This window comes from Prionailurus bengalensis, chromosome D1 (genome assembly GCF_016509475.1).
Source record: "Prionailurus bengalensis isolate Pbe53 chromosome D1, Fcat_Pben_1.1_paternal_pri, whole genome shotgun sequence".
Lineage (NCBI taxonomy): Eukaryota > Metazoa > Chordata > Mammalia > Carnivora > Felidae > Prionailurus > Prionailurus bengalensis.
Genome location: NC_057346.1, coordinates 54084438 through 54097888, shown reverse-complemented (window position 1 = coordinate 54097888; position 13451 = coordinate 54084438). Strand labels below are relative to the sequence as shown.

The window sequence follows — 13451 nt, the reverse complement described above, 5'->3', positions numbered from 1 at the left end:
GCCTGACATGGGACTCAAACTCACACACTGTGAGATCCAACCTGAGCTGAAGTTGGATGCTTAATCGACTGAACCACCCAGATGCCCCTCCCTCCTGTTCTTTTGATTCCTTTTTTATTCTCTCTCTCCCTTTTTTCCCCAATAAGCTTTTTATTCTTTCATCAGGAATAAAATAAAGGGAAAAACAAAAAATTCATGAAGCCTATAAATGACAGAAATTTGGGGAAATTCCATTCAGGAAACAAAGATTATACCAAAGATCCTAAGAGTAAATGCAGACTCATAATCTGCAAGGAAGAACAGAATCACAGAATTGCTAAGACAGGACATCTAGTCCAGGCACAACTGACTACATAATTTGCAGAGTCTGGTACAAAGTGAAAATGCGGCTCCTTGTTCAAAAGTTAAGAACTTCAACACAAATAAATGGAAAGGTATCTCATGTTTATGGATTGGAAGAATTAACATTGTTAAAAGGTTCACACTACCCAAAGCCATTTACAGATTCAGTGAAATCCCTATCAAAGCTCCAATGTCATTAAAAAAAATTTTTTTTAATGTTTATTTATTCTTCAGAGAGAGAGAGAGAGAGAGAGAGAGAGAGAGAGAGAGAGACACGGAACACGAGTGGGGGAGGGGCATAGCAAGAGACGGACACAGAATCCAAAGCAGGCTCCAGGTTCTGAGCTGTCAGCATACAGCCTGACACGGGGCTCGAACTCACAAGCCAAGAGATCATGACCTGAGCTGAAGTCGGACACTCAGTGGAGAAAACTGGGCACCCCTCCCAATGTCATTTTTTTTTTACAACAACAGAAAAACAATTTTAAAATTCATATGGAACCACAAAAGATTCCAAATAGTGAAAGCAATCCTGAGAAATAAGAATAAAGTTGCAGGTATCACACTTCCTGATTTCAGCCTATATGACAAAGCTATAGTAATCAAAACAGTATGGTATGACATCAAAACAGACACACAGATCAATGGAACATAATAGAAAGCCCCACATGTATGGTCAACTAATATTTGACAAGGGAGCCAAGCATACTCAGGGGGGAAAAGATAGTGTCTTCAAAAAAAACGGTGCTAGGAAAACTGGATACTGACATGCAACAAATGAAACTGGACCCTTATATTACTCACAAAAACTAACTCAAAATGGATTAAAGATTTAAATGTAAGACCTAGGGGCATCTAGGTGGCTCAGTTAGTTGAGCATCCCACTCTTGATTTCAGCTCAGGTCATCATCTCATGGTTCTTGGGATAGAGCTCTGCATCTGGCTCTGCACTGACAGTGCAAAGTCTGACTGGGATTCTCTCTCCTTCTCTCTCTGCCCCTCCCCCACTCACGTGTGCATGCTTAGATAGATAGATAGATAAATGTAAGATCTGAAACCATAAAACTCCCAAGAGAAAACAGAAAAAAAGATTCCTTGATGGTGGTATTGGCAAGGAGTTTTTTGGATATGATACGAAAAATACAAATAAGAAAAGCAAAATTAAACAAATGGAACTACATTAAACTAAAAAGCTTTCGGGCATCTTGGTGGCTCAGTCAGTTAAGCATCCGATTTAGGCTCAGGTCATGATCTCACAGTTTGTGAATTTGAGACCCGCGTTCAGCTCTGTGCTGACAGCTCAGAGCCTGGAGCCTGATTTGGATTCTGTGTCACCTCTCTCTCTGCCCCTCCCCCACTCATGCTCTGTCTCTCTCAAAATTAAATAAACATTAAAAAAAAAAAACTAAAAAGTTATGGCACAGCAAAAGTAACAAGATGAAAAGGCAATCAAAGAAATGGAAGAAGATATGTATTTTCAAATATCTGATACGGGGTTAATATCTAAAGTACATAAGGAATTCCTACAACTCAATAGCAAAAACAAAAATAAAACCAGATAACCCAATTAAAAAGTGGTCATAGGATCTGAATAGACACTCTTCCAAGGAAGATATTCATATGGGCAACAGTTACCTGAAAAGGCACAGGTCATTAATTATCAGGGAAATGCAAATAAAACCAAAACCACAAAGAGAGAGCCTGCTAACGGGCTATTATCAAAAACTAAGAGATTACTGTGAGCAAGGATGTAGAGAAAAGGGAACCCTTGTGACTACTGGTGGGAACATAAATTGGTACAGCCACTATGGAAAACAGTATGGAGGTTTCTCAAAAAATTAAAAATAGAACTACCATATGATCCAGCAATTCCAATTATGCGTATATATCTGAAGGAACTGAAATCACCTTGAAGAGGTATCTACACCCCCATATTCACTGCAGCACTACTTATAATAGCCAAGACACGGAAACAATCTGTGTCCACTAATGGATGAATGGATAAAGGAAATTTTATAAATACATATGTAATACTATTCAGTCATAAAAAATAAGTAAATCCTGCCATTTATGACAATATAGATGAACCTAGAGGGCATTATGCTAAGTGAAATAAGTCAGAGAAGAACAAATACTGTATAACCTCACTTAGTACGTGGAAGCTGAAAAAAAAACAAACTCACAGAAACAGAGAGTAGATTGGTGGTTACCAGGGGCAGAGGCAGGGGAAATGGATGAAGATCAAGGGTACAAACTTCTAGTTATAAAATGAATCAGTCTTGGGGATATAATGTACAACATAGTGACTATAGTTAATAATACTGTAATATATATTTGAACATTGTTGAGAGAACAGGTGTTAAAAGTTCCCACCATATACACACACAAATCCTAACTATGTGAGATAATAGATGTGTTAACTAACCTTACTGTGGTAATCATTTTGCAACATACACATGTATCATATCTTCACACTGTACACCTTAAACAATTATAAAAAAAAAAATGAAGGGCTTCAAAATGGGGACAGTACAGCATTACCCAAGTGCAAGGCTAAGGGTGGAGCCCTGTGAGACTGCATAGGTCTCATGCTCATGATGCTGGCCCTAAGTCTGGATGGGTGTTCCCAAACCTGGCTGGCTGTCAGAATCAACTTAGGAACTTTAAAAAATAAACTGAGATATAATTCATGTATCATAAATTTCCCCAATTTCAAAATGCAAAATTCAGTAGTTTTTAGTATATTCACAAAATTTTACAACCATCATCACTATCAAATCCCAGAACATTTTATCCCCCTAAACGAAATCCCATACTCGTTAGCAGGCACTCCTCATTCTCCCACTGTCAACCACCAATCTATCTCCTGTCTCTATGGATTTTCTTATTCTGACATTTCAAATAAATGGAATAAAAAACTATGTGATGCTTTGTGTTTTCTTCCATTTAGCACAATGTTTTCATGATTCATGCATGTGTAGAATGTACAACGTGGAATGTTAGATCATTCCATTTTATGGCTAAATAATACACACACACCACACCACATACTGTTTACTTGTTGGATAATGGACTAACCTGATGGATAATTCAGGTTGTGTTCACTTTTTGGTCATCATGAATAGTGCTGCTATGAACGTTTGTGTGCAAGTTTTTGTGTGAACATTTGTTTTCATTTCTCTTGAGTATATGCTTAGGAAGAGAATTATTGGGTTGTAGGTTTAACTTTTTGAAAAATTTCCATGCTGTTTTCTGCAGTAGCTGTACCATTTTACACTCCTGCTAGCAATGCAGAGGGATGGATGAGTAATGGATGTTTCTCCACACCCCTGCCAACACTTGTCATTGTCCATCTTTTTGATCACAGCCATTCTAGTGAGTATGAAGTGGTATCTCATTGTGGTTTTGATTTCCATTTTCTAAATTTCTTTTTTCAACGTTTATTTATTTTTGGGACAGAGAGAGACAGAGCATGAACGGGGGAGGGGCAGAGAGAGAGGGAGACACAGAATCGGAAGCAGGCTCCAGGCTCTGAGCCATCAGCCCAGAGCATGACACGGGGCTCGAACTCACGGACCGCGAGATCGTGACCTGGCTGAAGTCGGACGCTTAACCGACTGCACCACCCAGGCGCCCCTTGATTTCCATTTTCTAATGCGTAATCATGTTCAGCATCTTTTCATGTGCTTATTGGCCATCTATTCTATGTATTTTCTCTGGAGAAATGTCTATACAGTTCCTTTGCCCGTTTTCAAATGGGGTCATCTTTTTGTTGCTGTTATTGACTTGTAAGAGCTCCTTTTATATTCTAGATACTAGACCTTTATCAGGTATATGACCCAGAAATATTTTCTCCCATTCTGTAGAAAGGGCTTTAGAAACTATTTTTTTTTAACGTTTATTTATTTTTGAGACAGAGAGAGACAGAGCATGAACGGGGGAGGGTCAGAGAGAGAGGGAGACACAGGATTTGAAACAGGCTCCAGGCTCTGAGCGGTCAGCACAGAGCCCGACGTGGAGCTCGAACTCACAGACCTCGAGATCATGACCTGAGCCGAAGTTGGATGCCTAACCGACTGAGCCACCCAGGCGCCCCTAGAAACTATTGATTCCTTAGCCTAAAATCAGATCTACTGAATCACCACCTGTAATTTAAAAGGTAAAGAGCTTTTCAGGTGATTCAGATGACCCAAGAGGCTTGGGAATGAGTAATCCAGACCAGGGCTTCTCAAAATTTAATTGTATACAAAATTTAATGTGCATACAAATCACCTGGAGATCTTAATAAAATTCAGATTTTGGGGCAACCAGAACACCACCATTAGAATACCACGGTAATCACTGTTGCACACATGATGACTGTGAGCATCCATTGGTGAGTGTTAGAATTAGTGGGCGAAAGTTTAAGGAGAAATAGGATAATTGATCATTAAAGTATTTCCTCCAAAATATTTATGAATTGCAAAAGCAAAGACAGTGACTTTACAGTGGAGGAACTTGGCAGATACCACCTTAACCAAGAGATCAAGGTTCACATGACCAGTAGGTAATAAGACATACTGCTACCACGTGCCCTCTGATACAATGTGAGAAAGGCACACCTCTGTGTACTCTCCCCCAAACTGATAGCCTCCATCTAATCATGAGAAAACATCAGATAAACCCAAACTGAGGGACACTCTACAAAATATCTAACTAATACTTTTTGAAAGTATCAAAGTCAAAAAAAAAAAAAAAAGAAAGAAAGAAAGAAAAAAAAAAGAAAGACTTAGGAACTGTCACAGATTGGAGGAGATATGGAGACATAATCACTAAATCTAATGTGGTATGCTGGGCTGAATCCTGAAGGAATCAAGACAAGGGTGAAAAAAGAGGTGAAATCCAAATATACTGTACTTGAAAGCTTTGTACCAATGTTAACTGTTTTGATAGCTGTACCATGGTTGAGTAAGATAGGGAAAGCTGAGGGAAAGGTATGGGAACTTACTGTACAATTTTTGCAACTCTACTGAAAGTCTAAGATTATTTCAAAATAAGTTTAAAAAAATACATATATATTCTGATTCTGCAAATCAGAGTTGGAAGTTCCCATGAGAAGCTGATGCTTTGGGTTCCCCAACCCCACTCTAAGTAGCAAGAGTCTAAACTAGCTGTTTTCAGACTTAATCGTGCATCAGAATCACCAGGAGGGTTGTAAAAACACAGATTGCTGGGCCCTACTCCAAGAGTTTCTGATTCAGTAAGTCTGGCTGGGGTGATCCTAAGAATCTGCATTTCTAACAGGTTCTCAGATGATGTTGATGTTGTTGATGAGCTAAGAATGGTTTCCATGTTTTTTTATTTTTTAAAATTTATTTATTTATTTTGAGAGAGAGTGCGCACATGCGTGCACATGAGTGGGGAGGGGGCAGAGACAGGAGAGAAAGAATCCCAAGGAGGCTTTACACCACTGAACCCATGAACTGTGAGATCATGATCCAAGCCAAAATCAAGAGTCAGATGTTTAAAAGACTCAGCCACCCAGGAGCTCCAGTTTGTATGTTTTTAGAGGGTTGCAAAAAAAATTGGCCTTCAAATATTTACAGAAAATGGTTGCTGAGCCTCGGATGCTTGCTACTCAGAATGAAGCTGTGAACAGACACTTATGCCTAGGTCCCACCCCTGAGATTCCTAGTGAGCTGATCTGGCATGGGCCCTTGGCATCACCATTTTAAAAATGCTCCCCTTTAATTCTGTTGTGCAACCAGGTTTAAGAACTACTGATTTAAGCTCTCCGCCTGCCTCAGGAAAAAAAACCCCAAACACAAAAACCTGTTTCTCAATCATCCCCAAGTTTGGGGATGAGCCCAAACAACTGTCAAAGGGCATTTCTGCAACTCAAAACTCAGTTACAAAAGTTGGGCTACTGTTCTGTGAAAGTCAACAAGACCCAAATATAAATCGGCATTTCCCTCTCTCACCTATCCCCTCCCAAGTGAATATAAAAGAACACTGGATTATATATCAACAGTAATTACCCCAAACCCAAAGGAAAAAAAGTGGCACGTGTAGCTGTGCAGGATGGTCTGAAATAGATGGGCTAGAACACGCAGAGGTGGACCAGAGAAGGAATCAAGGTGAGCACTGCCCTCTGGGATAAGTGGTGGGTAAGAGAGCACAGAGGGCTAGAAAAGCTGAGGGAAGGGAAGAAAGGTGCAGGGCTGAGAAATGGAGTGGTGTTGAGGTACCTGAAGAAATACCACAAAGTACCTTTAGCTTCCTCATAACCTCAACATATCTGTTTCCCATTTGAATGTAATTAGGGCCAGGGGTTCCTCTAGTATTTGATCAAACCCTTCACATTCTTACTCTTTGCTTATTACTCCTCTGCCAAAGACAAACGCTTTTAGCTGCAGTGGGCTGTCCTTGCTCAAGGGATCTGAAGGCCTTCATCTTAGTCCCAACTGCTAAGCCTGCTCCAGGAAGCACCTTGCCACTTGGGAGAAAGGTTCCTGTTTGCTCTCCTACCTGTGCTCTCCTCAGCCTGATTGAAGCCACAGATCTGGCAGATGCTCTGGACCCACTTATTCATGTCCTCCTCCGTCTCAGCCACCAGATAAAAGGTGCGCTCACTGGTCTTGATGTCAAACACAAAACTATCCTGCAGCTCCTTCTTGTTGAAGGTCAGGCCTGCATCCACCTGCTCACAGAAGTTCAGGTTGATGATCCTTAAGGGCTTCTTAGAGTGATCGTTCTTGTAGTATTCCAGAACATCTGGGTCACCACTCATCCGGCCACTCCGCAGGATAAACCATCGCTTCTTCCAGGCCTGAGGAGGAAGAAGGAAAAAGAGGGAAAAAAGGTCATTTGTTAGTTCAAAGCTTCTCACAGGTGCTCAGAAATCACTAGGTTAAGGATGGGGACTGTTGCACCTGCAGGCTGAACATGGCCCTTATTTCTCTTTCATACTTCACCACAGTTTAAAAAATGGAGGATGATCTTAGAATGTGTGTTAGTGCAACACTTCACGATGGAACAGGGTCTTATCATTCTGAAATTAGATGTGGCATTCCAATTTTTTAGATTAAGAAGTTAGATGGAGACTAAGACATTTTCGAGCAATTATTCCCTATGCTGGAATACAGATTCAAACTCATAGTACTGTTAGTCAGGGTGGAACTTGCAAAACCACAGCATCTCAGTATATGGATAGGGACCCCAACAAGTCATGGTGAGTGGAAGCAAAGAAGCAGTATCACACACAGCCAGCAGCAGAAAAACAATTCCCTAATTTGTGTGTAGTATATTGTGCTTTTCAAGCAAATGATGGTGCCTTGGAAGAATCACCTAGAAAGCCTTCTAAAACTTCTCTGAAGTGGGGGGTGCCTGGGTGGCTCAGTTAAGTGTCCAACTCTTGGTTTGGGCTCAGGTCATGATCTCACAGCTCGTGAGACAGAGCCCGGCATTGGGCTCTGTGCTGACAGCATGGAGCCTACTTGGGATTCTCTCATCCTCTCTCTCTGTCCCTCCCCTACTCACGCTCTTGCTTTCTGAAAATAAATAAAAAATTAAAAAAATAACTTAAAACTTCTCTGAAGCACATAACTTTAAGATTTTTTTTCACTTTCTTGCTCCTTGCAATAGCCCGAGTACTTGTAATAGGGCCTTGCACATATTAAATACTCTATATGTATCAGTGAATGAATAAACTCCTTGTATCATTTCATACTATAGAATTTAACACTTGATCACATATTCTCTTATCCTGTCTTGTATATTCCATTTTTTCAATAAGACTGAGTAATCTGTGAGCAGACACCACACAAAGTGGTAAAAAGATGCTGCATGTAATAGCCTTGGGTTGAGGCTATGCTTAACTACTGATTTGCTGTAGTTAAGTCATTTGTAGATGTGGGCTCCCAGGCTGCCCCAAGATCCTATCTCAGTTACCTTGTCTAAGATTTTCTCTTGCTCTTTGGCTACTGTCTCTGAGCTTCTCTCTCTTTAAACGTCCAACATGGCCACTTTTTGGTTTCATGAGAAAATATAAGCAATCAAGAGAATTTACATATGCTCCATCACCAAATTTACTGATCTGCCCACATCTGGAGCAAAGTAGCCTGTTATTAGGGAGCATGCACAGTTCGTCCGATCTAAAGCCAACATCCTTCCATCTGTGTGCCCCCTTTCACCTACAAGGGGACCGACACCACTGTATGATTCTCCCATTCTCTGGAAGCACTGCATTTTCCCTCCCTACTAGGATAATTCCCATAAGGACACCAACATCCCCCATCATGGGGAAAAAAATATAAAGCTTGACTTAATCCCATGTTCCCCTCTAGTGATGGCCCAGTTTTCTTTAGAGTAAAACCTCAAAGAGTTTTCTATATTACTGGACATTTGTCTCCTCTCTTGCCATTCTTTGGTGGAAACAATCTAATCAGGCTGCCCCACCACTGCATAACAAAGTTCTCAAAGACTTCAAGGCTGCTAAAGCAACTTTTGGGTTTTATTTGATCTCTCAACAATACCTGATAATGGTTTATTCTGTCCTCTTTGAAGCACCTTCTTCCCTTGGCTCACCCTTAACTTTCCTCCTCCCCAGCCTCTTTTTCAGACTCCAGGGCTGGTTCTTTCTCATCTCCCTGACCTCTAAATAGTGGAATGCTTCCATGCTCAGTTCTCAGTCTCTGTCTCTCCTCTCTCTACAACCACACCCTAGGTTATTTTATTCAGTTTCACAGCTTTAAAGACCATCTAATTGCTGCACTTCCCAAATGTATTTCTCCATCCCAGGTCCATCCACTGAACTCCAGAGTCTTATACCCAACTCTTCACTAATAAGCATCTTAAACCCAGTGTGCTCAAAACTGAGCTCTTTACATCCTCCAAGCCTGTTCTTCCTGCAATCTTTCCCGTCTCAGTTAATAGCAGCTCCAGCCTTCCAGGTGCTCAGACCACATATAGTGAGAGGTCATCATGGACTCCCTTCTTTCACATTCCACATCTACAACAAATCCTGTTGGTTCAAACAGTTCACTCGGTCTAGCCCACCATTCTGTAGTCCTCCTGCTTCTACCCTTTCATCCTGCAACTGATGCTCAACATGGAAGCTGATGTAAATCAGACTGTGTCACTTCTCTGCACAAAATCCCCAAAGGCTTCCCATCTCAGAGTAAAAACCAAAGTCTGCACAATGGCCAGTGGGTCTGATGTGATGGTCAACTCTCCCCCATCCAACACCTCTTACCTCATCTCCAGCCATGCTCTGCCTTGGCCATTCTGCTCTCGCCACACTGGCCACATACTTCTGCCTCAGCGTCTTTGCTCTGGGTGTTCCCTCTGCCTGGAATACTCTTCCCCCAGACGTCTTTCCTTCAAGTCTCTATTCAAATATCTCATTACGGGGGCAGCCATTCTTAACCACCCAACCCTCACACTCTCTTTCCCCCTTACTCTGCAACACTGCTCTTACTAGTACTTACACCATCTAAAATGCCACATTTTTGTTGAATGTCTGTATCTACCTCTCAAAATGTACACACAAAGAATGATTTTTTAAAATCCCATGCTGCATCTTCAGTGTTTCAAATAGTGCCTGACACACAGCTGGTTATCAATAACTATGTATTGGATTAATGAGTAATTATTTTATTACATGAACTCCTTACAGCATCCAGTAGGTTACAGGGATATAACTGATGCTTAATAAGTCTTACCTCAAAATGAATATAAGGTATGGCCAGATAGAATCGAGCTGAGGAAAACAAAAATAAGAACTATATATTTACAGTCACCTAAAATCTTGCCCAGGTCATTGGCTTATAGAACTCTGGGTGTGCTTGTGGTCCATGTAGCAGGTGCATGCATATACATGGAAGTGTGTGAGTAGCAAGGTGCATTTTTAAAAGGTATTGTTAATAGTTTAGCTTGTGTTTCAGTTGATGTGTCCCCTTCAGTGCTGGTCTCTGCAGAAAGAGCTGTCTCCAAATCACTGGTGTGCAGGTACAAGCATAAACAAACACAGAGACACCCACATAAACAAGAAAAAGGTGTTTACTACAGATAACATCGGAGCCTGTCAGGTTCTGCTTCCAAGGAAGTGGTGTAGGCTGATAAATGACTGCTTATAAAATGCTGATAAATTTATGACCAAGCAGGTAAGGCTGTCTAGTCTAGTCCCAAATTCCCATCCCTCTTCTGCCACACCATTTCTCTCCAAGTCTATGCACATTTCTTTTTTAAATCAAACAACTGAGAACACAAGTATAACCAACTTCAAAGAGTCTAGCTCCAATGACAACTTCTCTGATCTTCTCAGCTGAAATGGACTTTTACTTCTTCTGAACCTTTGTAACACTTTTTATGTAGTTTTTTATGGCTTGTCATTTTTTACAACATATTACAGATATTTTGGAATTTATTGTTTCTTCCCAAGTATATTATGAACAACATCTGTATCCTTCTATGAATCTTGATGGTAGGCATTTTGCTAAATGTTACTAAACAAGGCTCCTTATCGCTGAAATTTTCTTATCTCTCTGGCCTCATTTATGCCTCCTTGCTTTCTTCTTTCCATCCATCCATCCATCCATCCATCCATCCATCCATCCACCCATCCATCCAACAAGTATTTGCTTAGTGCTTACTATGCTACAGGCAGTATTCTAGATGTTGAGCGTACAGCATGAATTCCTGGTCTTACAGAACTTACTACAGTGTATAACAAATTAAATATTATTCTCCAAATATACCACATAATTGCATGCCTTCCTGTCTTTGCACAACCTACTGCATCTTCCTAGAACCTCACCTTGTCTATCTAGAAAATTCCTATGTCCCTTCAGTGCCAGCTTGAAGTATCATTTCCCCTGGAAGGGCTTTACTAACTTCCCTGGGTAGAGCTGGTGCTTCTGTCTTATACTCTCTTAATAATTTGTGCTTTCTTTGGCATTTCAGTTATTTATATATCTTCCTCCCCTTTAAGCTCTGAACATCTTGAGGTTAGGCTCCTTTCTGGCCAAAAGTTACTTGGAAAAGTGTTTCGTCTATATGAGAGCTCAATAAAGATCTATTGACTTTCTTCATTCTATCAATATATTAATTTACTCAAACTAATAAATGCAACTTAAATATATATATTTTCACAGAAGCAGGAAAGGAGGACAGCAAGAGAAGTACAGCAAAGAGATTAAGAAAGATAAAGGTATAGTGTGGATTCTATATGATGTGAGTTCTTTACTCTCTTGTTCTCTTCATTCTGATATGAACATTGACCATGTAATAAATATTTATTTATTTTTATTTTTTTTAGTTTATTTATTAATTTTTACACCCAATGTGGGACTCAAACTCACAACCCTGAGATCAAGAGTCGATGCTCTTCCAACTGAGCCAGCCAGGCGCCCCTGACCATGTACTAAATATTTATAAGGAAATCTGGGGCCTTCAGCTTGAAAGTGTCTCATGATACAGTAATGAAAAATTACTGTTGGATTACTGACACATAATGCAAGGAGAACATGGGACCTGAATATGTTACAAGAAGAAAGCTTTTTCAAGACTGTTCTTATATCTATACAAAATTTCTTAACAAAAATTAAGTCAAAATCGATCATGGACTTAAACATAAAATACAAAGAGAAATCAGCAAGATATACAAAGAATTATATAACGTAACCAAGTGAGGGTTATCTCAAGGATGTAAAACTAATTCAATATTCAAAAATCAATCAGTGTAATCCACCATAGTAATGGACTAAAGAAAAACCACATGGTCATATCAGTGAATACAGAAAAAAATTTTGACAAAATTTGATCCCTATTTATAATAACAACACTTAAAAAATAGGAAGAGGGGGGAGCTTTCTTAATTTGATAAAAAGCACCAACAAAAGATCAACACCAACAATCTACTTTGTATTGAAAGAATGAATGCTTTCCCCCTAAAATCCGAAACAAGGCAAGGATGTCTGCTTACTCTCACCACTCTTGCTGAAAATTCTAGTGAGGACAATAAAGAAATGGACATAAAAGGCATACAGTTTGGAAATGAAGAAAAAAACTGTCCCTATTTGCATATGATATAATTTTCCACATAGAAAATCCCAAGGAATTAGGAAGAAAAAAGAAAAAAAAGAGCTAAAAATCTCCTGGGACTAATGAGTCAAGTGAGGTCACAAGATGCAAGATAAACATATAAAAATCAATTTGCTTCAATATGCTAGCAGTGAACATGTGGGCATAGAGAATAAAAATAAAATGCTATTTATAGTTTGTTTTTAAAAAAATAAATAAGTGTAAATCTAACAGAATATGCACAGGACATGTATGCTGATAGCTATACAATGCTGAAGAAAGAAAAAAAAAAAAAACAAATACCATGATCATGATGAGAATACTCAACATAGTACATCTCCCCAAATTGATGCTCAGGTTTAACATAATCTCAAAATTTCATCAAGAGTTTTTACAGATGTAAAGAAAATTACACTAAAATGTATATAGGAAGGCAAAGAAAGTGTAAAAAAAATGAAAAATATGATAAAAGACGGGCTATTAATTCACTAGATTCCAATAATTATTATATATACACATACAGTTCTCAAGACTATGTGGCACTGTCAGAGGGACACACACACAGAACAAAGGAATAGAAGAGAGAACCCAGAAACAGAGCCACACAAATACACCCAACGGATTTCTGACAAAGGTGAAAAGCAATTCAATGGAATAAAGACAGCCATTTCAACAAATAATGCTGAAGCAAGTGGATATCCATAAAGAACTAAATCTAAATCTCACCTCTTATATAAGAACTAAAAATGAATGATAGACTTAAATGTAAAACTAGAAAACATTTAGGACAAAAAAACGGAGGAAATCTATCAGGTTTAGGGCTAAGAAAGAGTTCTCAGACTTGACACCAAAAACAGAATCCATAAAAGGCAAAAGCTTATAAATTAGACTTCAATGAAATGTAAAACTTTTGCTATGCAAAAGTCTTTAAGAGGATGAAAAGACACATAGAGACTGAAAGTGAAGGGATGAAGAAAGATATTTCATGCAAACAGAAATGAGGGGGTAAAAAAAAAAAGCTAGTATGGCAATACTTGTATCAGACAAAA

General features: G+C 39.3%; 1 protein-coding gene across 2 annotated transcripts in view; it reads right to left on the bottom strand.

Moving 5' to 3' along the window:
- The window catches only part of GAB2 (GRB2 associated binding protein 2), a 190735-nt gene that overhangs the window by 53245 nt on the left and 124039 nt on the right, over nt 1-13451 (bottom strand). For both annotated transcript variants that reach the window (XM_043580126.1, XM_043580125.1), the window contains exon 2: nt 6850-7150. In XM_043580126.1, coding sequence (XP_043436061.1) covers nt 6850-7150 — 301 coding nt within the window. The remainder of the gene's footprint in view (nt 1-6849; nt 7151-13451) is intronic.